Here is a 23,876-nt window from a genome sequence, read left to right on the forward strand (position 1 = left end):
CCGTCATGAAGAAACCTATTATCTTGTTTTTCTTGAAGCCTCAAAGACGGCAAGCGCCTCTTTAGCGTTTGCGAGCGAAGATTTTGTTTCCCAAGTGGCTTCATCTAATGGATAGCCTTTCCAAAGAACGAGCCACTTAGGAGTTTTGCCAAACATTTTGAAGTCAATGATTTTGTCGACTTCATACTCCTCTTCTCCATCTACCAGCTCGGGGGCAGGGCGTGGTGGTGAGCGGTCGCCGAATTCACGAGGTGACTCAATATAGGGGCGAAGCAGATCGGCATTAAAGACTGGATGCTGATGCATGTCAGGCGGTAGTTCCAGCTTGTAGGCATTTTCATTGACCTTCGAAATGATCTTGTAAGGGCCTATGTACTCAGGTTCCAGTTTCTGCGACGGTCTATTTTTATGTCCCGCGACAGAGATGTTTTCCGAGCTTAAGAGCACCATGTCACCCACAGCAAACGTAGCAGGCCTGCGAGTTTTGTCCGCTTGGGCCTTTTGCCTATTCTGCGCTTCGATAATGGCATCCTGAGCTAGCGCCAAATTCATCGACTGGGTTCGAACAAAATCACTGACAGCCGGAACATTGGTATCAGGTGGCTTTAAAAGAGATCCAGGGACTAGTGGATGGTGACCATAGTTCAGAAAGAATGGGGAGAAGCCTGTCGTAGGATTGACAGAGTTGTTGTATGCGAACTCCATCATAGGCAGTAAAAGATCCCAGTCGTTTTGCTTGTACGATATGTAAGAGCGGAGCATTTCTTCTAATGTTCTGTTGGCGCGCTCTGTTTGTCCGTCTGATTGTGGATGGAAGGCAGTAGACATGTTAAGTTTGGTGCCCATGAGCTTCATCAACGTTGTCCAGAACTTGCCGGTGAAACGTGAATCTCTGTCTGACACAATTGTCCGAGGCATGCCGTGCAGTCTAAAAACATTGTCGAAAAAGAGTCGTGCAACATCAGAGGCAGTGTCGGTAGTTCGGCTAGCGCAGAAATGAACTTGCTTGGACAGTTTGTCCACAAAGACCGTAATCGCGTCAAAACCTCTGGCTGTCTTCGGAAGCTTGACAATGAAGTCCATTGTTACAGTATCCCATCGTTGGCTTGGAATTGCCAAAGGTTGGAAAAGCCCTGCAGGAGGCTTTAGTGAAGGCTTGTTACGCTGGCATTGCTCACAGGAAGCAATGTATTTTTTTATATCCCTCGCCATGCGTGGCCAAAAATATGTTCGTCGCATGCTACTGTACGTTTTATCGAATCCCAAGTGGCCTGATATAGGAGCGTCGTGAGCGTCATGCAAGAGTTGTGAACGGAGTCCGTCGTCCTTGGGTATGCAGAGGCGAGGGCCTTGTCCAGCGTTGATCCAGAGTAGACCATCCACCACGAAGTAACGATCCGAGGTAGAGGCATCCTTATACTGATGCACGAGGGGACCTAGAATTGGATCGTGTAGGTAGCAACTGGCTAGTTGTTTTCGAATGCCAGGGTCTAGATTGATATCCAAGGAGTTCAAAGTAGTAGGTGTAGCCTCCAAGTCCTTGAGGTCCGGTCTTCGTGAAAGAGCATCAGGGACGACGTTATCTTTACCAGGTTTATACTTGAATACGAAATCATACTCTTGAAGCAACTCCATCCATCTTGCTTGTCTGCGAGTCAAGTTCGGCTGGCTAGGAAAATGTTGTAGAGTGGCATGGTCGGTATAAACGACAAAGTGAGAACCATCAAGGTAGTATCGCCATGTCTTCAGAGCATGCACCACAGCCAGCAGTTCTTGTTCGTGTGTAGGATAGTTGCGTTCCGCTGGGTTGAGCTTGCGTGAAGTAAAAGCTACTGGTCGTGATTCACCATTTTGGTCCGTCTGGAACAGGACAGCACCAGTTGCAAAGCCTGAAGCGTCTGTTTCGACTGCTGTAGAGAGGGCAGGATCGAATATCCTAAGAACTGGTGCTGAGCTCACTGCTCTTTTCAAAGTCTCAAAGGCGTCTTGTTGAGATTTTCCCCAGTGGAATTCCTTATTGCAGCCTAACAATTGTGTGAGGGGAAGAGCAATATCAGCGTAATGAGAAATGTACTGATGGTAAAAATTAGTCAAACCAAGGAATTGCATCACATGTCGTTGGGTTGTTGGTACTGGCCATTCCCTTATTGCCTTGACAAGTCCGCCATTCGTCTTGAGTCCATCCTTGGATATGACATGGCCTAGGAACTCAGTCTCTTCCTGCATGAAGGAACACTTGGATAATTTACAATAAAGCCCAGCTTGACGCAAGAGGGAGAGTACTTGTCGGATGTGCTCTAAGTGATCTTTCTCGTTATCGGAGTAAATTAAAATATCATCGAGATACACAACAACACATTTATCAAGAAGTGGATCAAGTACGTTACGCATCATAGTCGAGAACGCTGCTGGTGCATTTGTAAGACCGAAAGGTACGACGTTAAACTCGTAGTGGCCATAGCGAGTTCGGAACGCGGTCTTGTGTTTATCATCAGGATGGAGACGCATTTGATGATAGCCCGAGAGTAGATCCAGCTTGGTAAAACATTTAGCTGTTCTGAATCTGTCGATCAATTCATCGATCCGTGGTAAGGGGTACCTGTTTTTCTTTGTGATCTTGTTCAGGCCCCGATAATCAACACACATTCGAAGCGAGCCATCCTTTTTCTTCACAAAGAGGACTGGAGCACCGTATGGTGAGGTGCTCGGTGAGATTAATCCTTTTTGTAAAAGATCAGTTAGCTGCTTCTTCAGTTCATCAAGCTCAGCGATCGACAATCTGATGACAGGTCGGACAGGTGGGTCAGCATAAGGGTCAGTCTCTATACGCATGCTATCACCTCTGTCAGGGGGAAGGCCATCGGGAAGTGTTGTAGGAAAGACATCAGGGAATTCGACTTGAACGATTTGCTTGATAGAGTCCGGTAGTTCAGAACTACTGCTAGAGACAGGTACTGGAACTCGAACTTGGGCGAGGAATACAGAGGCATCAGGTTCCGAGGCAACGGTAAGGAAGTTAAGAGCAGATATGACGGAAGATCGCTGTCTAGGCTTCCTGTCGATGCCAGTGCAAGGCCACAAGACCGGGGTACCTTGGTATTCAAAATGCAGATCATTTGTTCGCCAATTGATGCGAGGGTTGATATCCGTCAGCCATGGTTTACCCAAAATTAGGTCGTATTTGGATAGAGGATAAACAATGGCGTTGATTTTATCCTGATACGCGTTGCGGGCGAGGGTGAACGTGGCTGTGTGCTGAGCAATTGTCTCGGTACCGTTGGGAAGAATGACAGGAATGGGTCTACCCTCAATTAGCGGAACATGTGTGTTCTCGCAGAAAGAGGAACTTATGACATTGCCTTCGGCCCCTCCATCTACAAGAATGCGCGCAGGTCGACCATTCACTGCTCCAATGAAAGTAAGGAGTCGGCGAGAGTTTTTATGTTTGTCATAGGTAAGGCTGAAGGATTGAAGGCGAATTTCGTTACGACAATGGGAGTGGCGATTGGATGAACTAGGGGTAGATGAATGAGTGGAAGTGAGTGAAGTGGAAACAGTGAAAGGATCAGTGGAGGGGAAAATAGGGTCGGAGAGGGGATTGTTTTTTAGCAATGAGGAATGAGTAGGGGAATGGGGATCAGGATGAGGTGAATACTTAGAGAGTATATGTAAGGAAGTAGATGCAGTGGGAGCAATAGAGTGATCAGAAAGGGGCATGGATGTTATATTTGTGCACAAAGGATTTTTATTTGTAGTCATCAACTGTAACTGACCATGCCCTCTATTATCCAGGGCTTGAAGGCTGGGGCTAGAGGGGGCGAGGCAGGCCTGGTTTACTGCTCGCCCTCCTCTTTTCCCGACTCAGAAAGCGTATGGTCATTGTTTTCTATATTAAAGACAGAGGTGCGTTGGCATTGTTCGGCTCTATGACCTCGGTTCCGGCATCTGAAACAACGCCCCTCACGAACGCAACGTTCTCGTTCAGCTGCTGTGAGCTTGGGTAGCGAGCTTGGCTTGGAGTGGTTTCTGTTTGGTCGTTGCTGATGGAGAGAGGTGTACAGGTTGGCAACCAACATTCTCATGTTATCGAGATCCATTGGTGTAGGGCCAGAATTATTCTCATGATGGGGTGATAAGGCGTTCGGGGTAGCGGATACAGGGGTGGCATCGATGGGATGTAGAATACTGTGGACAATGGTCGCCTGCTCAATGGCATCGTCCAACGTCTCTGGCTGTCTAAGTCTTACCTGCTTGCTTGTTTCGGGCTCAAGGCCTAGCATGTATTTTTGCAAAGCAGAGTCTTTGTCGAGATTTGTAGCCAGACGTAGGTGGCTTCTAAACTTGCTCGTATATTCTGCCACACTCATCCTTCCCTGACGAAGTTTATCCAACGCTCGGCGAGCTGCATTCGCAGAATCTGGAGGGGTGAACTGACGGAGGAATGCTTTACGGAAGTCAGCCCAAGGTGTATCGAGATTCAACCCGGAATCTCTCCACCATGCCTTGGCTTCGCCATTGAGACTGAGGACAGCGTATCGAACCCATTTGGATGGCGTGAGTGTGACAATAGTGTAATACTCCTCCAGGCTGTCGACAAAGTTTAAGGCTGCAACAGCGTTAATAGCTCCTTCGTAAGGCGTAGGCTTCTGTGGCTTTAGGACCGTGGCGAGGGTTCTGGCTAGGTCATTCTCAGCGGCTTCGTTGGCTTTAGCAGTAGAGAGGGCCTGATTAAAAGCAGTAGCTATGGCTTCGCGAATGTTCAGAGGAAGATCGATGGACGAAAGGGCGTTATTCAAGTGTTCCATGGCGAGGGGTGAAATTCAATGGTAATTGTAGTTCTCTGGGTGTGGTCGTGGTTTCCTTTGCTACCAATGCAAAAGTCAAGGTAGTGTTCTAGGGGGATCTAAGGGTGCAATAAAGGTATCTTTATTCAGGGGGAACTATGCTACAGAACTAGATAGAAAAGTAGACCTATTTATACTAATATCCTGTTGCAAGGAATGCTCTAGAAATATGGGCGAAATACTATGTTGCACAAAATTATTATAGTGATTTCGCTTGCATTGGTACTTTATTAATATTAGACATGATTGAAATAAAGGATGGATTGAAATTATGGAAAAAAAAAATGGTTGGATGGATTGATAAAATGGATGGATGTAACTCTATGTAGATCCTTGAAAAAATGAAATGTTTTATGGTAAATCGGAAGTCAAGGAGATCAAAAGTTGTTTATTATTTTAGCTAGGTCGGAGTCTTATATAGGCTCCAACATAGCCGTCACTAATTGCTCTGATCTATGAATAAAAAGGGGAGTGCTCCATTTGGGTACACTCCCTAGCCTCAGGACGTAACAGAAAGAATGATTTAGAACGAGATTATGAAAATAAATTCCTCATCTCTGTGGGTTCTTGTTAAAAAAAAAAAAAAAAAAAAAAAAAAAAGGGGGAGCAATGTGTAACGCCTAAAATGACAGGGGACGCAACTGTGTTGGGAGGCATAGACGTAGCAGAGGTGAATTCCTTGGCTCTCACCAGGGACAACGACGAACAGTAGACGTGAAGGCGATCAGGACTGAGGCAGACCAGCGGGTGACGGCAAGCTACCGACACCAGGTGAAATTGGCGGTTATGGAGCGCCTGGGGAGTTGCAAATTTTTGATGATTGAGGACTGCGACTAAAGGATGACCTTCGCGCACAACAGGCCAAGTAGGGAGTAGAGCCGTGCCACAGGTCCCCAGGGACCAAGGAAGTCTAATCAATGCCGACGTGGTTTATGAACAGGATGCTGTACTGTGGCAGTATGACGATGCGGCTTCTGCTGATTATTGGATACCGCTTTATTTGCGGCCCCAGTAATGGGGCAACTCATTTATAGAGCTAACATCTAAATAAATCCTACATGACCTCATGGGTCCTTGTTGTCAAAAAAAAAAAAAAAAAAAAAAAAAATGGATGCGCATCGCAACAGGCGCTGTCCAGGACCTACGTTAGGCCTACCCGCCGCAGACAAGGTTCTGTTGCAGAGCTTGTTAAGACAGCGACGGTTGACAAAAACCATGGAAAGGATGGAGGATATCATCAATGTTCGCCTTAGTAATAGGGCGGAGCAGTGTTCAGCCAAGGGACTATTGGCAGAACCCAAAGAAGAGCGATCCAATTAGCCACAAAGGCTAGAGCAGTCAGTTTCATCTTTCATTAATAAGAGATCACGGTTGTTAAGAAGCTCAACACACCGATCTGGCAAAGCTGGGGATTCAATGCTTGATACAAGAGGCTCCACAAATTTGTTTAGTCTCTTCCCAATAGACTAGGATTAATAATGATACATCTACCGTCTGGACGCGCGTCGATGCTCATCGAAGTATTGTTGATCTTTATCTTTAATGACATTAAGGCCTCTCTCAATAGATTTCGACAATAATAAGTAACGGAGCCTCTCTCCAGCACTATTTGCTCATATCACTGCATTTGATAAATCACAATCGAGTCACTGGACTCGGGCTTTCCTGCATTAATCCTGTGGTCGTTTTTCTAGTTTAAATCCCAATCTTCTTTTTGTTGGCTTGTTTAACTCATCACAGGCACAAAGTCGATATCAACGCATGCCTTTGTAAATCCTTACACTTAAAGTTAATATACCATATCCAATAGAGATATAATGTACACAAGGTGTCTAGGCGCAAAGTATCTGTCAATAGACATTTGTTTTGGAGATCTGTGAAGAAGCAGAACGAACCGTGGTTTCTGCCTCTTATAGTGAATTGACCATGATATGGGATGAAGATAAATACTTGAAATAGTTACCCTACAGACCGTCAATTGTCAACAAGTACACTTTTTTTTTTTTTTTTTTTTTACAGTTATTATTTAGTGAGAGTTAAGCTTCGATAGATTTGTAATATTAAGGCATCAGTCTCCAAGGTTCATGGTTCTGGAATGGAGACGCTTTCTGAGATGGGCGGCGGTACACTCGACCGATGGGGTCGGTTCTGTATCGTAACCCGCCGTTGGACCCCACGCTGTACGTCTAACCCTTGCTCGCTCAGCTCTTTCCTTAGTAGCTCATTAGCCGCACGACGTGCTTCATCCTGTTCCACCTCTTCTAATTCTTCTTCTGGGTCTTCCCATCGTGGTCTCCGCATCGATTTTCTAAACGTCTCTGCAATTAATTGAGCATCACCTGCACTTAAGGTGGAGCCTTTGGCAGCGCGAGAAGGTGCTTTTTCTGCTGAATCACTCACCGCATCCGCCCTTTGCTCTCCTGTCGTTATTGTTACTGTTGCTGGTATCTCTTGGAATGGTTCTAGATGGAGTATTGGTGACTTGCGTTCTACTAGAGGTAAATAGGTGGTGGGAGATGATTCTTGATTATTATGGCCTAGGATGCCCGGCGCGACCTTGATTACTGGGTCAGCTGAGCGAACAGTGTTGGCCGAGTTGCGTCCTGTTGCCAAGGCAATACCAATCGTTGGGTTAACGAACGATCCACTACTTGTCATGCTCTTATCTCCTTCGTCCTTGAAAATGTATTTCTTGCTAGCGTCATCCGTAGGTGAGCTGGGCTGATCATATAGATTTTTAAAATAGCTGGGATCACCTTTGAATCTTTTCCGTGTCCTGAGCAAGAGGCCTATGGCTACAATGGCGATTAAAAGCACAAGGACTCCCGCTGAGATAAGCCCGATGACAAGAGGTGATAGGCCATTCGACTCCTTGGTAGAGTCCGCTGGTAGGATCGGCAGGGTTGGTAGTACTGCTCCAGAACCGGGTATATTCTCCGTTGCTACGATATTGGTTGGCTGTGTAGTAACATATGTTAGTGTGCCTGTGAGTTGTGTTGTCGGTAATGATCCTGTTGATGTTGCAGTTGCTTGAATAGGGACCGTTGTGCCATTCACAGTTTGTTTGGTACCTGAAGAATCCAGGAATAATTAAAATCAGAATAATAAAGTAAGTCTCACTTTCAAACCTTTTTTTTTTTTTTTTCAGAAAAAAAAAAAAAAAAAAAAAACTTACGAATCATGAAAAAGGTGCTAGAGTTAAGCGTTTCGTAATTGCCATCAGGAGGATATCTCGCTCTGATCATCAAGATATGGCATGACCGGTTCACTGGTGCATCCTCGGGGAAGAATGGCGCCTCGAGCCTTACAGCCGTCATACCCAAGTTCAAGTCAACCGCCTTATGCACCAACAGCGTGCGAGTGGCGTTTGCATCATCAACGATATATATATCAACCCTTTCATATTGGTTGAAAGGTGCAGTCATAAGAGGGTTCCAGATAATAGACTCAAGTGAGTCCTGGGTCCAACTTTCTCCAGGGGCAGGGGCGCATATTGGGACGGATGTACAGGCTATTCGAATGTATTCCAACATGGAGAGTCAATATTACTGGGTTAGTGGATTGAATTGCTTGGTGCAAAAGATGAAAAGGGTCTTCTTCCTCTCCGGTGCTCTCTGTGCACAACCCTATTGTCCGTTGGGCTGCACATGTCAATGCTTTCATAATATGCTCAAAAATACAGGTTAGTATATGTATTTCTTGCTTGTGCTCCACATGCCCTGCCTGTGGTTCGTTGACTAAGGAGTGCATGTGCCTGCAGACTTCTTACAATATATTAGAGTCATCTCATGAAGTCTCGTAGGATGAGGTATTGTTTTGTCATGTTTATTTGGTTGGAGTGGGCTGGTGAGGATGGTTAAATGGCTCCATCCAGACGGAGCGATAAAAATAGCAGCAGACGACAAGAACACAGGCATGAAATACGCACAGAATTACACACACAGGTCTCGTCATTGTTGATGTCGCAAATGTACTCTATTAGTTTGTTTGTGTGTTTCCGCACCTTTCCTCGCCCTCTTCTTGCTCACTTGTCATTTGTTCACTCTTTTTCATACTAGAAAGAGTAAAGGGAACTTCCTTGGGACGTCATGTCTGACCATGTAAAACAAAAAAGTAATTCGTTGCAGACCGATATGTGTATGTGTAAATGAAGGATGAAGGAAGAACAATGGAATAAAAATATAAAAATAAAAAGACACATACACAAATCAATGATGGTGCGTATTCCTACCTGATTCCTGAGCCAACGCTTGCTGAGAAGCGAGCTGTAGAAGTAAAAGGAGGCTAGAGAGTACGGCCAAGTAGCCGCGAATAATGTGCATTTGTTGAAGAGAGAGAGAGAAAGAGATACGATAACGTTGTGATTTTGTGGGGATTTTTCCTGGGCTGTTTAACACGAAGTGAATGTGATAATGAAATGCACAATGGCTCTACTATTTCGGTGTGATTATGTATTTGCAAATGCTGTCAATTTGCATGACCAATTGATGATAAATTACTAAGACTGACGGCTGTGTATTTTTTTTTTAGTTGATTTGCTGCTATTGTGTTTGGATGCTTTTAGAAAGGAAGAAGGCTTGCAAAAGAGTTGAGTAAAAGGAGCCAAACAAAAATGGATTCTATGAATGAAAGAGTTTGAATGCGAATGCAAAAGGAGTGGTAGCAACAGGCGATGGCATCTGTCAAGATCAAAGCTGGCAACGGCACACAAATATACTCCAAACAAAATAAAGTGAGGTAAAGGTTAGAATGAAGGTCGAGTGTGGATGCGATGCAAGGCAGAGAGAGGGGAGAGCGTGGGTGAATTAAGTATGCAAAGTGCAAGAATGAGAGGAGGGGAAAGAAAATAGAAAGGTGTGAATGAATGTGTGCATGGGAACAAAAGCTCAAAAATCATCTTATTCCTTAACGCTTCTGACGCCCGCCGTAAGCAACTTTTTTTTATGGTATAAAAATATAAAATAATAATGATGCGCATTGGCATCGATCTCAGTTTATTACTTCTGACTTAATCTTTTTTTTTTTTGGACATCATTACTTCACTCTGGGTTTTGATATACACCTATTCACTAATCTGAACTTTTATAGATCCATGTTTTTTGCTTCGATAAATATTATAAAAGGGAGAAAAAGGACCACCAGGACAAGATACTGCGGCAATTGTGTGGACAGGAGTTTTGTCAATAAATTTTTTGTCTGGGGAGACCAACCTACCTTTATGATATTTGTTCATTGTTGCAAGTAATAATAAAAAAAAGTGCATTCAAACCCACAACATGAGCTGGGTCCTTTCTGTTCTGAATCTTGAGAATTATATAATTTAAAAATATTCATCTTGCTTCGTTACACAAAGTCTGGTGGAAATGAAGAAAACGGTAGAATCATATTATTTCAAACCTTGATAATTCCATGGAGAGTAGAGAAAGGCTTTTTTCTTTTAGGAAATGGGAGGGTGGAGTTAAGCAAAGAAAATGAAGAGAAAGTGGGTTTGTAATCGTATACAGTTTTTGTAGTAGTAAAAAAAAAAAACCTATTTTCATTGGTAGTTTTAGTAGTAGCATTAAATGGTGGGTACAGCTAAGCAGAGGGTCAAGCTTCTTTTTTGGTTAGGCCTTTTCATATAATTGAAAAGGACTCAACTTTATTTTAGTCACGTGGGAGGGATCGCTACCAACTATTTAACGAGCAACAGCTCAGGAAACTGAGTCTTTGCTTCTTCTTTTGCATAAGAACCATTGGAGTGCTGACTGCCCTCGTTCAGTCTTTTGTATTGTGTTGTTCAATATTTGTATTCAAGAAGTATTTTTCTATCTGTAACTGGAAGTGGCCGGCTTCACAACTCACTAAAAAGAGCAAAATCCCCTAACACTATCTAGACACACCATGTGGTGTAAGCGCCACATTGAAGATTCTACCCGAGGATATATCTAAAGAGCTTGGAGATGCGGCTGCTCCAAAAAATTGAACTAGTTATCCTGCTGAACCGCGTTATCAACACAGTCTTCGACTACCGATTGAAGTGCCTCTGTAACAGGCATAATGTTGACACTGGCCTGAGTCCCTGGAGGAAGGTAGTTGGCAGGAGTTCACTGATGTGGAAAGGGCCCGGAACGACCCCTGCTAACGGCCTGTATTTGATCTGGTTGCCACAAATGGCACCACTAGCAATCTACAGTGAATAAAGCAAGTGGAGATGAGTGCCTCTTTTCTCTTTAAAGGCCTTCAAGTCATGCATCACAATGTCATTAATCAACTGTTACTGACGATGAATATGGCCTTTTGAGCCAGCATAGAGATTCCCTCCTCTATATCGGTAATTACTCCCTGCGCTAGCTCCAAAAGAGCCAAGGATTCCTGGTAGTCTGTCATCCCCCCACCACTTTTACGCATGATTGCCCTTAGGCATGAAGTTCTTTGCACTAATCACCGTGATCATCCCACCATCGCCATCATCCAATCATCGGCTCACACTTTGCCTTTGATGCCTCTCTTCTTCCCCTTCTCTACTTTCCTTCTCTTCCTTTCATCTATCTCTGCTTGCTGCTTCACCTTGGTTTATTCAACCTGCTTTTTCAACTCTCCGTTCCAGATCGTATCATGTTAGAATCCACTGTGCTGTTCCATCTGGCCTTACTAGTTTGTACAGTTCCTAGCTGGCGCTTAATGTTCCCATAAGGACAATAGCGGGGACAGAACTGCGGTGAATCGGAGCGGCTCAATCGAGCAGGCCCTTTGGAAGATGTTTTTGGTGAAGGAGCTCGTTCTTGGCTTTGCTGAGCTGTTGTTTAACGGAACCATCCTTGATCTTTTCCTCTTGGAACCTACGACTTCTTATGGTCGCGAAGGCTTTGTAGTAGATTGCATCAAGACTATTGATTATTCAACCATTAAACAATGGATAAATGGATAGCTTGATATCCTAAATGACTGCCTGTAATCTGTATCTCATAATTTACTCAGTAGTCACGTTTACAGACTCTTCATATTTCTTTTTCCTTCATCATCATCCTCGTCACGTCCCCATTTTGGCTTTTTAGTTGTGCCGTTACTCTTTTACCAGTGCAGAGCTCCGCTGCTTTAAGATAACCGTTACTAGGGTGCTAAGATGCCCGTGGGGGCTGCACATCAACACTAGGGGGTGTTGGCCTCGCAGGGATGAATACTAAATATCAGTAGGTTTGGAGGTACGAGTCGATAAGTTAGAAGGAATCAATAGTTTGGGTAGGGCGTTCCATTGTATATTTACGTGCTTTCCTTCGCGGCGAAAATAGGAATATGTCGACGTTGGGTTGTTGTGAGAGAAAGTAGGGTAGGGGTCTGCTTATTTCGGGCACCGTGATTGGGGTGGTGACCTCTGGGTAGTGTGCGTGAAGCGGAACTTAATTGAACAAGCTGAAATATTGTCGACGAAGTAGTTCAAAAGGGTCGATGGAATAAACTGCGTTAGAGAGTAGTTAGGTGCTATGGAAGCTTCGGTTTTCAAACCAATTTCAACAAGTTTGTGTAGAGGTTTTTAAGTGTTCACTTTTCCGAGAGATGGAGCCGGGTTTAAAAAAACGCTAGTAAAAGTGCTGTTTCTAGGATCAGTTACGTTTGCTGTTGCACTTAAATCCGTTAGGTATGAGCTCGGACTTGTAGGCCCTGTTGGAGCCATTGGAAATCAGGTTGAAATGGCGCATTCTGGAGGCATGCTGGGGTGAGCGGCAGTAAGGAAAATCCAATACGAGGAAGAGGAATTTATGTATCTTTTCAAATACATGGCAGCACACAGTAATCAACAGATCGATGTCAATAACTCAGTTTATAATTTCAAATATAACATCAATATAGAATCCACGCGTTTAGAAAGCAGTTGTGACCACAGATTGATGCTAGAAAGCCCGCATCAGTTGAACATGATAATAGCTATAGTATCAGAACTCTATTTCACTCATGGCAAGTGGATCATTTCTGGTTTCAGACTTGGAATCAATCATGCGGGACACTTTTATTTTATGGCGTGGGGTTCCTTTTGTTGAACGGCTGAGAAGGTTAATAGGCGTACTAGCGCGCTAATAATAAAAAAATGTATGCATGTGAACAAGACGAAACCATCCATCAAACAATTGATGTGCTTCTTTGTTGTCTGTACATGCCATCTTGCATCGCGTTTTTTTTTTTTTATTGTTTTGAAAATCTATGGCGGTACATGCATGGTGGCAATCAAGGAACGTAGGCTCGACCCAGCCCTCTCTAGTTTGAAATGTGACAGGAAACATATCAGTTTCCTTTTTAGGTCACATATGACTAGAGAGGGCTCGTACCCATCCCTCTTCACTTTATAAAGGTGACAGGAAATTCCATTTCCTTTTTGAGTCACCTAAAGTGAAGGGGCTGGGAACGAGCCTAGGAACGGGGGTTTTTTTTGTGTTTCCTTTTTTGTTCATCAATTACTATATATATGAGCATGCACTAGGCAATTGAACAGACAGTTAAAGTGTTTCTTTGTTTTCTGTACATGTAGAAACATGGCATTTTCTCGCAACGCAGGCATATTATTTTGACATTTCGAAATAAAGAGTGCCAAAACACAAAAAAAGCATTTTCCTCCAATAGAATAAGCAAACCATTTAATTTTTTATGACTACTCTACAATCATGCAGACGCCAATCTCGCCAGGGCGAAAACAAATCCCAAGGATTGATGTAAAAAGCATTGGTTTTATCTCACCTAATATTATGGCAGATACACACCAAAAAACTGCCAAAACCCACCTCTCTGATTCACTCACCCGTCCATTCACAATGCGCTGTACAAACTATCAACAAGGCTCCGTTCAGCAAGAAGAGGGTAATAAGTAGTTTTCACTCCAAGCAATAAATACAAGCGACAACGCCCCTCCTATCTCCCCATTGATGCCAGAGACCTGTATGTCTGAATCTATTCTCTGATAAACAAAACAAAAAAAGCATTTTTTGCTATCATTGCTTGACAAGGATTTGGCCACCTTTCCTTTTCAAATCCAGTTTCTACACATCAAGCCAATATGGACATGTATTCAGCGCAATAATTCTTCTGTTGTTTACTGTTTTTTCAACGAGGCAAAGTATTAAATTTTCTGACAAGACAAGAGCCGACCGTGGCTTCGCCAGGGGCTTGCGGTTCGTTTTTAATAAATGGGAGATTTCGCAAGAAAGATATCTCCACGAAATAGAAATTCAAGAAGGAAAAGAATTTATGACTGGGTATTATTTAGTTTACAAGTAAGGACGACGAAGGTCTTTTGAATTAATTGATGATTTTTTTTTTATTTTTATTTTTAAATTTTATTCATCATTCCGAAGCTCTAGTGCTATGTGTGGCGTTGGATGCGACGGGTGAGTTCATGTGGTTGAGTGGTGATGGTGAAGAAGCAGGGATGGGAATAGCAGGGATGATGTTGCCTTGAGTATATATTTTGGTTGTTGGAGATGCAGCGCGGATCACGCTATGCGCCCGATTCAGTTTAATTACCTGCGCTACTTCGTCATCCCCTGCAGGCGAACCTCCAGCTGACCCAGTCCGGATAGACGACAGCAGGTTCGTTTGCGACTGCTGTGCCATATAGCTGGTATATGATGATGTGGGTTGATATGTTTGTTGTTGTAGCGCTGGGGGAAGCTGACGTTGTGCAACTGGATGGTGATGAGGCTGCGGGATGTATAAAGGCTGTTGGAAGACAGGGGCGTGCTGTTGTTGTTGGACTGGAGCTGGAGCTGCTGGTTGTTGTAGCATAGGCTGTGGTTCGGGTTGTGATATTGTTTCATGTTGTTGCAACCCTCGAGTTTGCTCTTGTTCCTGTACTTGCGCTGGCGCTGGAGTAGGGGGAGAGGGTTGAGCATTCTCCTGTCGTAGTTGAGCTGCCTTCCTCTCTTCTGTATTGATCTCAGGGGGAGAATCAGTAGAAGTAGTTGCAATGGTGCTCACAGTGGCAGCAACAGCGGGGGTTGCTTGCTCCAATGACAATCCCAAATCGGATTTCCAGCGGTTCATAAATTTCTCTACTGAAGCCTGGTGTAGCATTCTGTTTTTGGACCCCAATAGCAATGATTGAAGCAATGCAAGATCCGAGTGCGATTTCGAGAATTTGCCCTCGTTGATTGAGTTGGCCAGATCCGAGAGACTGCCGGTGGCAGTGGGTCCCACAAGCTGAGCCTCTAGGTCGGTTGTTGACAATGCGAAAGGCGGTCCTCCCACCATTTTCTCATCTGCCATTTCTCGAAGCTCCTCAATAGTGTATCCAAACCGAAAGAACTCAATCTGATTGTCTTGGAGCTGTTTCAGAAGCCTGGCTTTGGACTTCCAAAGTTGATTAATAGAGAGGGTGTCAGCCTTGGCAAGGATGGGGATTAAATTGATGTGATGCATAATTCGTCTCATGAAAATAATGTCAACTGGCTTGAGATCATACAAAACGAAGTAAAGACATGCGTCAGGCAGTGAGTGTGCCATAGGGGAATCCACAAGAAGTCGTTCAAGGAAGGGATAGTATTGGGGTTGTTGGGCAGAGGGGGGTCCAGGGCGAGTGGCGGTAGAAAGAGGAGTGATAGCATTACCAAACAGACCAAGTGTGGCGACATACTGTTCTGTCAAGAAGGTATCAACCCTGTCAATAGTTTCACGTGCATCCAAAGTCTGTCCATATCCAACAAAGTCATGCACGACAACGTTCTCTGCAGGCACCATCTTGACATCGTCACCATCCATCTGTTTGTCGCCTCCGCCTTCACCATTGTTGTTGCCGTCCTCAGGTTCATCACCTTCAGCCGAAGATTTTGTTGACACAAAAAGCCATCTGGGGATTTCGAGGGTACTGACTGTACCCCTAACTAGATGCTGGCTTTCATTGTAGACCCGTCCATTATTAACCACACAAGCTGTATCATTATTGCCTTTAATACTTGGTTCACTATTAGAGTCGTTGTCGTCCTCATCTGACCCATTATTATCCCGGGCCGAAAGTGTCATAAAATCAGATACAGATGGTTCCTGAGTAGACTGAACCTGTCCGGGGACAGTATTAAGAATCAAGTCGCGTGCTTTTGTCTTGCCTACGCCCGTGTCTCCAGCGAGAACCACACGCAGCGACGAAGCAATTTCTACAAAAATAATTGATAGCACAAGTGCAGTGCAGACAAAACAAGATGAAGCCAAATGAATGTTTGAAAAGCAAGTACGTTATGTTGTAAATTAATTTAATCCGATTCAAATCATCAAATCAAATCAAATCAACTTCAAAAAAAAATTACCCAGCGGGAGAGTGCCTGGCATGATATGAACAATGAATGTGGGAATGAATGATGGAGAAGTTAGAGGAAAAAGAGAAAGAAGAGAGGCGAGGCTGTACCTATTGCTCATAATATTTTTTCGCCTTAATTGTTCGCCCTCTTACTGTAATTGTAATTGCAGCGGGCTCATTCTTTCTTTCTTTTTTTTTTGTTTTGGCATCATTGAAGCCGCTTCGCCCGGTCCCCATCAAAATGACCCAAATGTTTTACCACGAGGCAGTGCAGCAAATGTGATATATACAAAGAGCCATCAACAGAAGCACTCTGTTTTTATTAGGTCTACCGTGGTGTGTATGTATAGGGGCAAAAGATGGAGAAGGAGAAAGAGAGTGCAAGAGAGTATTGTATATCACATTCATGTACCCTCTCTGTCTTCTAATAAAAAAAGATGTACAATCCCTGATGGTTCTGTATGAATGTCTGCGTCGTCTGATTCAACATGAATGTTTAGCCTTCACTTCCAAACTCTAGTGTGAACTTGGTATGCTCCACCACATCATCTGCACTGACTGTTGGGCGCACGGATTTAACGGCTTTCAAAAAGTCTTGGATGCCCAAGGTTGGTTCCAGCAATTGATCACCCTCCACATCTTCCCAGCTCATCTCTATTGCATTTGGATCGCCTGGTGAACACGGTGTTAGGTGCTTGGTCATCCTAGAAGGATCTGCACGCGACGGTGCGTCCACCCATTTGAAATGGGTGCTGATCTGTACTTTACGGATTGGCATCATCAATGCATCGCGTACTGCAATTGCAATATCTGACCCAGAATACCTGTTTAAACAACGACGTGTAAGGAGTAATTGATTAAAATACTCACCTCAATGATTCATATAAAGTAATATACAAGACAAAAAATTACCCTTCAGTGATTTGTCCCAAATGTTGAAAATCCTGTGCTGTCAGAAGACATGGTGTCTTGCCAACATTGAGTTCAAACATCTTTGCCCTTGCATGTGCATCAGGTAATGGGATATAAATTCTCTTTTCAAACCTATTCATCCGGAAACAGACGTTCTGATTAATATATGTCCAATAAATGAACAAAAAAAGGCGTATTAAAGAATTGACATACCTGCGACGGATAGCAGAGTCTAATTGCCATGGGATGTTGGTGGCACCAAGAATCAAAACACCCTCCATATCATTACCTACACCATTCATCTGCACTAGGAACTCTGTCTTGACACGACGAGATGCCTCCGAGTCTCCTTCTCCTCGTGATCCACATAAAGAGTCAACTTCATCAATAAAGATAATTGCAGGCTTATTCTGTCTTGCCATTCGAAACAACTGCTTGACCAACCTATATATTATGACAAATATAAAATAAAAATAAAAATAAAAATAAAAAATAAGACACCAACTCCATGTTTTCGTAATTATAGTTGAACTTCGTTTGATGACACATGCTGACAATAAGAAAAGCTTGCCTTTCAGACTCTCCCATCCACTTGGAGACCAAGTCCGAGGAGGAAATAGAGAAGAAAGTTGAATTGGCTTCTGTTGCGACAGCCTTGGCCAAGTATGATTTACCAGTACCTGGTGGTCCATACAATAAGATACCCTTCCATGGCGTGCGGTTTCCTATTAGCATTTTCATGCCATATTGTATTAAATAAGCAGTAACTCAAAGAAGATTCAAAATAAGCTCTGTGAGGAACAAAAAGAAAGGAGTAGTACCAGTAAAAAGATGCGGGAACTTGATAGGAAGAATGACGGCTTCCTTAAGAGACTCTTTTGCAGCGTCCAGACCAGCGACATCTGACCACTTGACGTTGGGCTTCTCTGTCAGAATGGAAGAGGTCAACGCTCCTTTGAGCTTCTTGGTATCTGCATCCTCATCATCGTCATCATCGCTATCCTTTTTTCTGTAACAAAAAAAAAAAAAAAAAAAAAAAAAAACAATTCCAATGTAATCAATGTAAAAATAAGTATTTGAAACAGAAAAAGTAGTCCAGTCGGTCCTTATTCCTGTCTAACCAGAGGAAGTGTGCTCTCATGCGACAAAGGTATAACTTGAGGTGAATTTTCATCCATACGTTCAGACTTCACTGTAAAAAAAAAATACGTACTTTGAGCCCTGACCATTGGATGAATTAGCCATGGCCTTCTTTTTGGGTTTCTCTTCCAGTTTCGCCAAGTGCTCTTTGATACTTTCAGCCCTTGCCATATACTCGATAACCTTTTTCCTGACTGTATCACGCACACGTTCATTCTTCTCATCTATAAGTTGACAAGTACACATTCATGAATATTATCGTTAATTTCATTCCATTCTCCTTCTCTGCCTGCTTGTCACTGATGGATCTCAATGTAGAGTAAGAAGCTACAACGGGCAACCATAAAAGACCTAGCCACGCATAAATATACTTTTTTTTTTTTTTTTTTTTTGTTTTTTTTCCCGCTTGCTTTGGCTGTTGCTTGACCCAGCTTTAGCTATGTTATAGTCTGTACACTTACATTTAAGGGCAGTCAAAAAGTATTCAAGCGCTGTCTGATACAATGGTAGAGCCTCCTCAAGATGGCCCTTTGTGTCCTCTTCAGTAGCCCGCTTCACAGTTTCGACAGCACGCTTTTCATCAAGAAGTATGGTATATAAATGAAAGAAGTAGAATCGTTCGATGTAAATATACGAATGCCCTTTTTTCTGCTTTACGTCTCTCCATCATTATATGTACAAATGTAGGCTTACAGCAAGGAAGTCAGCCATGGCGACACACGACAAGCACTAATGACTGAAGGTGTTGTTGATGTAGTGGTGTAGTCGTAAGATTGAAGTTGTAAAAAGTAATTATCAAAGGAATCCTTCCTTTTTGTTGTCCTGAATCTGTATACTTCTCCCTCTTACTTGTCAGTCGGTTAGTCAGTCAGGTTAAGCGATAAATGAAAGAAAACGGAGGTTGTGTGGGCTGTTTAGAAAAGAATGGGTAAATGAATGTGCAGGGTCATGTGTGTTCCTGGGCATGCGTGAACAAACGTCACTTTCTAGGCAGGGGCCCCCTGATTGGATATTTCAGAAACAGGAAATAAAAATTTATCAAGTATATAATTAAAATGGTCTCTAATGCATGCAAATTACTTGACAACTGCCCGAATCGTCTGTAAAAAGTGAGATTATTTCTAGCGTAGTGCACTCATCATCCTTTAAATCTACCGGTTTGAGCTAAGCATCTCATCCGATTCTGGTTTGCGTAGAGTTTCTCGGTACGGACACAGGGGAGTGATATCGTCGTTCCGTGACTGGATATATGAATAAACTATACACCATCATTCCACACCCTTGCATCGCTATAGCGACAACGAACTTATTACTCCTATCATTACTCTTACCATTACTCTTATCATTACTTTTTATTTCTTATTTTTATTTTTTTATTTTAGAGAGTTGTGATCATGTCTCCATGAGTCAATCCATTAAGGTCTATCTCCAAATTTATAGGAACATCTAATGCATATGGATCAAACTCTCCATCGATAGTCGCATGTTCCTGGAGCCGTTGATGATGATGTTGATACTCTTGTTGGCGCTGCTGTTGACGCTGTTGGCGAAGCTCGTTCTCATTATCAAGCTCTATTCTACTTTTTTCATGTCCATACATATCATATTCTTCAATACTATAGCCATCATCCGCAGCTTCATCATAATGGTCGTTATCATGCCCCGCGTCCTCCCATGGCTGAATTAATGGCCGCAACGGTACTGGTGGCATCATCGACAGGTATTCAATATCCCTTTCTGAAAGTACACGGGCTGCCTTGTTTTCTTCTTCATCTGGGTATATTATAATAGTCGGGATCACAAAAGTGCCGAGGGGCTTCCTGTTGCTGCTGCTGCTGCTGTTACAGACATTTGCTGGCCCTTGCTTCTTTGTCTTTGAAAACATGCTAGCAATGTTGGCAAGGCCGGAAGTGCTACTAGCCATCGAATCCCGTCCTTTAATACTAGTGATTGGAATGATCTCATTCTCTGTAAAGGTGTAGTCTCCATTGATTCTTTCCTGCCGATATTGCAATGGAATGATGTCGAGCCTTTGTTCGTTCGTACTTTGCGGAAGTTCCACATTATCACCGTTTCTCCCATTGTTTATCAAGTAAATATGGGTATCTGTGAAATTTACTTGGATCGCTGGTCTCTGACCACAAATGCGACGATTATAATTTTGGCTACGATCTTCGGTATCAAATTCGATTTCATCATCTTCTCCGATCTTGTAAAGTCGCTGCTGGCTTATGGAGGACTGGCGTATAGGGGTAGCAGGGCGTGATGAAGGCTTTAAAGTGTAGCTACTTTCGTTTCCATGAGAAGTTCGGATGCTTTTTTGCTGATTCAATTCCTGGTTTTTCTGTTGCAACTGCCGCCTTTGCTGTAAATTCGTAGGCATTTCAGTCTCAGTTGATGTCCCGGAGTCCAAAACCGGTATATATGACTTGCTCGAAGGAAATTCATAGTCATTGTGAAGACATTGATAATTTTGTACTTGGTTCTGCCTTGGTATACCATCCAATGTTGTGATGTTTGATAATCCAGGAGATATATATTCGAAACCCTCGATTATGTGCTCAAGTTTGTCGCTTTTGATTTTGGTCAAGGGTTGTTCTGCGGAGCCTATGTATACATCATCCTTAGGTGTTGTCTTCACTGATTTTCCTGATTGAATGGTTTCGTGAATGGTATCTGAGGGCTTGCTCGATCCTTCTAACAACGAGTTTCCTAAATCGTAATGTTGGTCCGGTATATAGATGGTTATGTCTCTGTTGGTGGTGTCTGATTTCAGCTCTATCGATAGAGGGGCTGCAGCAGTATTAGGAGCCCTGTTGGACAAGAACTCACAAGCACCATCATCCTCAAGTGTGATCACAATCTGGGGTACTCTTTCCTCTTGTGGAAGATGACTAACATTGCTGTCCATGCTCAATGTCCTTCTGTCTTTCTCATGTCCATGTTGAGGCTCTCGTACTTTGCAACTTGGAGGCCGCTCCTGGTAATGTGGTTCATGCATGTTAGCAAACTCCCTTGGCTTATCCTGTCCAGTGTTCGTGCTCTCGAGTGGAGCGACGGCTGCTTGCCCCAACCCGAGGAGACGTTGGCTTAATTGGCTGATCCCCTTGTTGCAGCGGCTGGTAATGTTGCTGTTACTGCTACTATTGCTGTTGCTACCATCAATTTGTCCCAATGAATGATGATGAAGGCTATGACGAATGCTTTCGAGTCTTCCCTTAGGGTTTTGAATGTCGAATTTACTAACCGGATCGATGGTTGCCACGCGTAAGCAAATAATACACATTATGGAGATACAGCAAGAAACTGCATGGACCCCATAGAATGCGGAAACAGCGGTCTTGAAGGGATGTGAAGCATTCTCGATGATCTTTTGACCCACTAATAAGACTGGGCTGATCAAGTTCTTTGATATGGTAATCAGGCCTAGAATTATTATAACGTGGAGGACAGCCAAGAATGCCCAGATGCTTAGTAGTGCTGCATACTATGGAATTATTAGTAATTAGAGTAAAAAAAGGGGAGGCAGAGGTAAATTCTTTGTACTACAGAATAAAAAAGACGAAACAAACGCGGGAAAGAGAAATTAGCTTACACAATAGAGGTATCCTAAACTCCTGATATGTGCGGCACTGACGCCAATGACTACAAAACATAGGCCAATGGCCGTCAATCCAGCTCCTATCCATGCACCGGAGTCAACCAGCAAATAGGTCAAGGCTAACAATGATCCCTGGATAGATCCATTAAGAGTCATGGAGAGTCATAAAGAGGGGAGGAGTTGTAAAGAAGTAGGGATCAGAGTATATAACAAAATAAGATGGATTTAAATGGCGGGTAATTTTCATCAATTTTAGTCTCGTAAGCATGAAGGACAAGGAAATTTATCCATGTTTTATAACATTTTGCAATAAACAAAATCTCCGTGGCGTAGTTTCGCTTTTTAAACACTGCTGATCTAAACAAAATTATGAGCCTACCGTCTGTAGCCAGAGCGACACTTTGAGGATCCCAATAAGGCTCAAGCCCATAATGGATGTTATTATTACGAATTGAGGTAGAAGACAAAAGACAATGAAAAGGGCAGGGATCAAAAGAGGAGTAATTGCAGTTGCTGAGATGTGAGATCAGTTGTGCAGGCAAGACAAGCAAGTTCTGTTATTGTTGCCTGCAAGGGAGGGGAAGAGGACAAAAATATGATGACGTTGTTTTAGGATGAAGGATTGATGAGTAATAGATGGTGCATAGGTTTGTATGCAGTCGAAACAGTATAGGAATGACGGAAGAGGTGGATAGATGTAAAGAGCGAGTGTGGTTTACAAGAGTGGTAAAAATACAAAAAAGAATCGATATTGTTACTCGATTGGACAGATTGCGAGGAGATGGGGTTGATTGCCAGGTATCAGATTGACTGATGAGAAATACGAAAAAAAAAAAAAAAAAAAAAAGTAAAGGAACAAAGAAGGAAGGGAGCAGATAGGAGGTGTGTATATAATGCTTAATGTGTCCTTGATTCCTATTTGTGTCTAGATCAATGTTGAGTTAAAAGGAAGAGAGCGTAAAAGAACAGATGAAGCAAAGGAAAGAGAGGAAAAAAAAAGAGAGAGAGAGTAGAAAAGAAGAAAAGAGGGGAAGAAAAAAGAATGAGCAAATGCGATGCCAGGAACAAGCACATAGACTTGAGTTGTAACAAAAGGAAAGTATGCTGTGGATTAAAACAGAAGCGTGTGGAAGCAAACAAAGAACCAGAATTAAGAGAGGCAACCTCGTTTGCACGTTTGCAAATGTTGTAGATCATCCACGGCGTACATTTCTATACATGAAATGGTGATATGGAGGTATTGACTATGCATCGGCCCATGCTCATGCTTTGTTATTGTTACTCGTTGTCATTTCATTTTATTGATTTGGTCTCTTTTTGAGAACATGTGTCGCAATACTGCGCATAGCCAAGATGACGAAGATCTCTGGCTCATTATTCGTACTTATGACTCTTCTCTGGCCCGTCCCAAGGTTACCCAAGGTCCATGCTTTCCTTTGCTGTCGGAAAAGAAGGATAAGTTCACTAACAAGTGTACAGTGTTGGCTAGTGTTATGGGCTACAAAGAGAAATTAAAAAGTGATTGGCAAAAAAACCATGTAATATTCATTTTGCTGATGTGTACATAATGTATCCTACCGAATCGACTTTCTCATACGCTTTCTACACCAGCCAGCTATCTATCTTTTCTAAATTTGATCAAGAAAGGACTTTCTGGAGGTTGAATCAAGTGAGGTCCCTTGCTCACTCTTCTTTTACATTCCTTTTATCTTGTTCCTTGAATCCATTATGAGCGGATGCTTCATATCTTCATATTTGTATATCTTATCCATGTCTTTGTCTCTGAACCCCTTTCTCTGTTTTCCAAGAATCATTTAACTCCTGTCGTAAAGTAGGAGCTAAAGAATGCTTAACAATGTTTCTAGTCAAATAATAATAGTAATAATAATTGTAATAATAATAATAATAACAATAACAATAACAACAACAACAACAACAATAATAATAATAATAATAACAATAATAATAATAACAATAATAATAATAACAATAATAATAACAATAACAATAATAATAACAATAACAATAATAATAACAATAATAATAATAACAATAACAATAATAATAATAACAATAATCGCCCTTTTTTATTTTTTTAGTGAATGCTGTGATCAGTGTTGAT

General features: G+C 42.7%; 4 protein-coding genes across 4 annotated transcripts; all 4 read right to left on the reverse strand.

Moving 5' to 3' along the window:
- Positions 1-6,926: 6,926 nt before the first annotated feature.
- BCR41DRAFT_397198 (hypothetical protein) lies at positions 6,927-8,377 on the reverse strand (the record flags this gene model as incomplete). Its single annotated transcript, XM_022028874.1, has 2 exons — positions 6,927-7,915; positions 8,020-8,377. 2 exons carry the CDS (start codon positions 8,375-8,377, stop codon positions 6,927-6,929), a joined length of 1,347 nt encoding a protein of 448 aa, XP_021880463.1.
- A 5,779-nt stretch (positions 8,378-14,156) lies between these two features.
- On the reverse strand, positions 14,157-16,197 carry BCR41DRAFT_422892 (hypothetical protein; the record flags this gene model as incomplete). Its single annotated transcript, XM_022030216.1, has 2 exons — positions 16,112-16,197; positions 14,157-15,961 (listed from the first exon to the last, which is right to left on the reverse strand). Exons 1-2 carry the CDS (start codon positions 16,131-16,133, stop codon positions 14,157-14,159), a joined length of 1,827 nt encoding a protein of 608 aa, XP_021880464.1. The 5' UTR covers positions 16,134-16,197.
- Positions 16,198-16,382: 185 nt separating this feature from the next.
- BCR41DRAFT_422893 (P-loop containing nucleoside triphosphate hydrolase protein) lies at positions 16,383-19,102 on the reverse strand. The gene is made up of 8 exons (XM_022030217.1): positions 18,847-19,102; positions 18,615-18,726; positions 18,227-18,377; positions 17,835-18,022; positions 17,585-17,738; positions 17,227-17,457; positions 17,014-17,145; positions 16,383-16,925 (listed from the first exon to the last, which is right to left on the reverse strand). The coding sequence occupies exons 1-8, from the start codon at positions 18,862-18,864 to the stop codon at positions 16,598-16,600; spliced, it is 1,314 nt and encodes a 437-aa protein (XP_021880465.1). The 5' UTR covers positions 18,865-19,102; the 3' UTR covers positions 16,383-16,597.
- A 429-nt stretch (positions 19,103-19,531) lies between these two features.
- On the reverse strand, positions 19,532-22,588 carry BCR41DRAFT_387210 (hypothetical protein; the record flags this gene model as incomplete). Its single annotated transcript, XM_022027871.1, has 3 exons — positions 22,134-22,588; positions 21,749-21,886; positions 19,532-21,640 (listed from the first exon to the last, which is right to left on the reverse strand). Exons 1-3 carry the CDS (start codon positions 22,182-22,184, stop codon positions 19,532-19,534), a joined length of 2,298 nt encoding a protein of 765 aa, XP_021880466.1. The 5' UTR covers positions 22,185-22,588.
- Positions 22,589-23,876: the final 1,288 nt, after the last annotated feature.

The sequence above is a fragment of the Lobosporangium transversale genome, assembly GCF_002105155.1.
Source record: "Lobosporangium transversale strain NRRL 3116 chromosome Unknown BCR41scaffold_23, whole genome shotgun sequence".
NCBI lineage: Eukaryota > Fungi > Mortierellomycota > Mortierellomycetes > Mortierellales > Mortierellaceae > Lobosporangium > Lobosporangium transversale.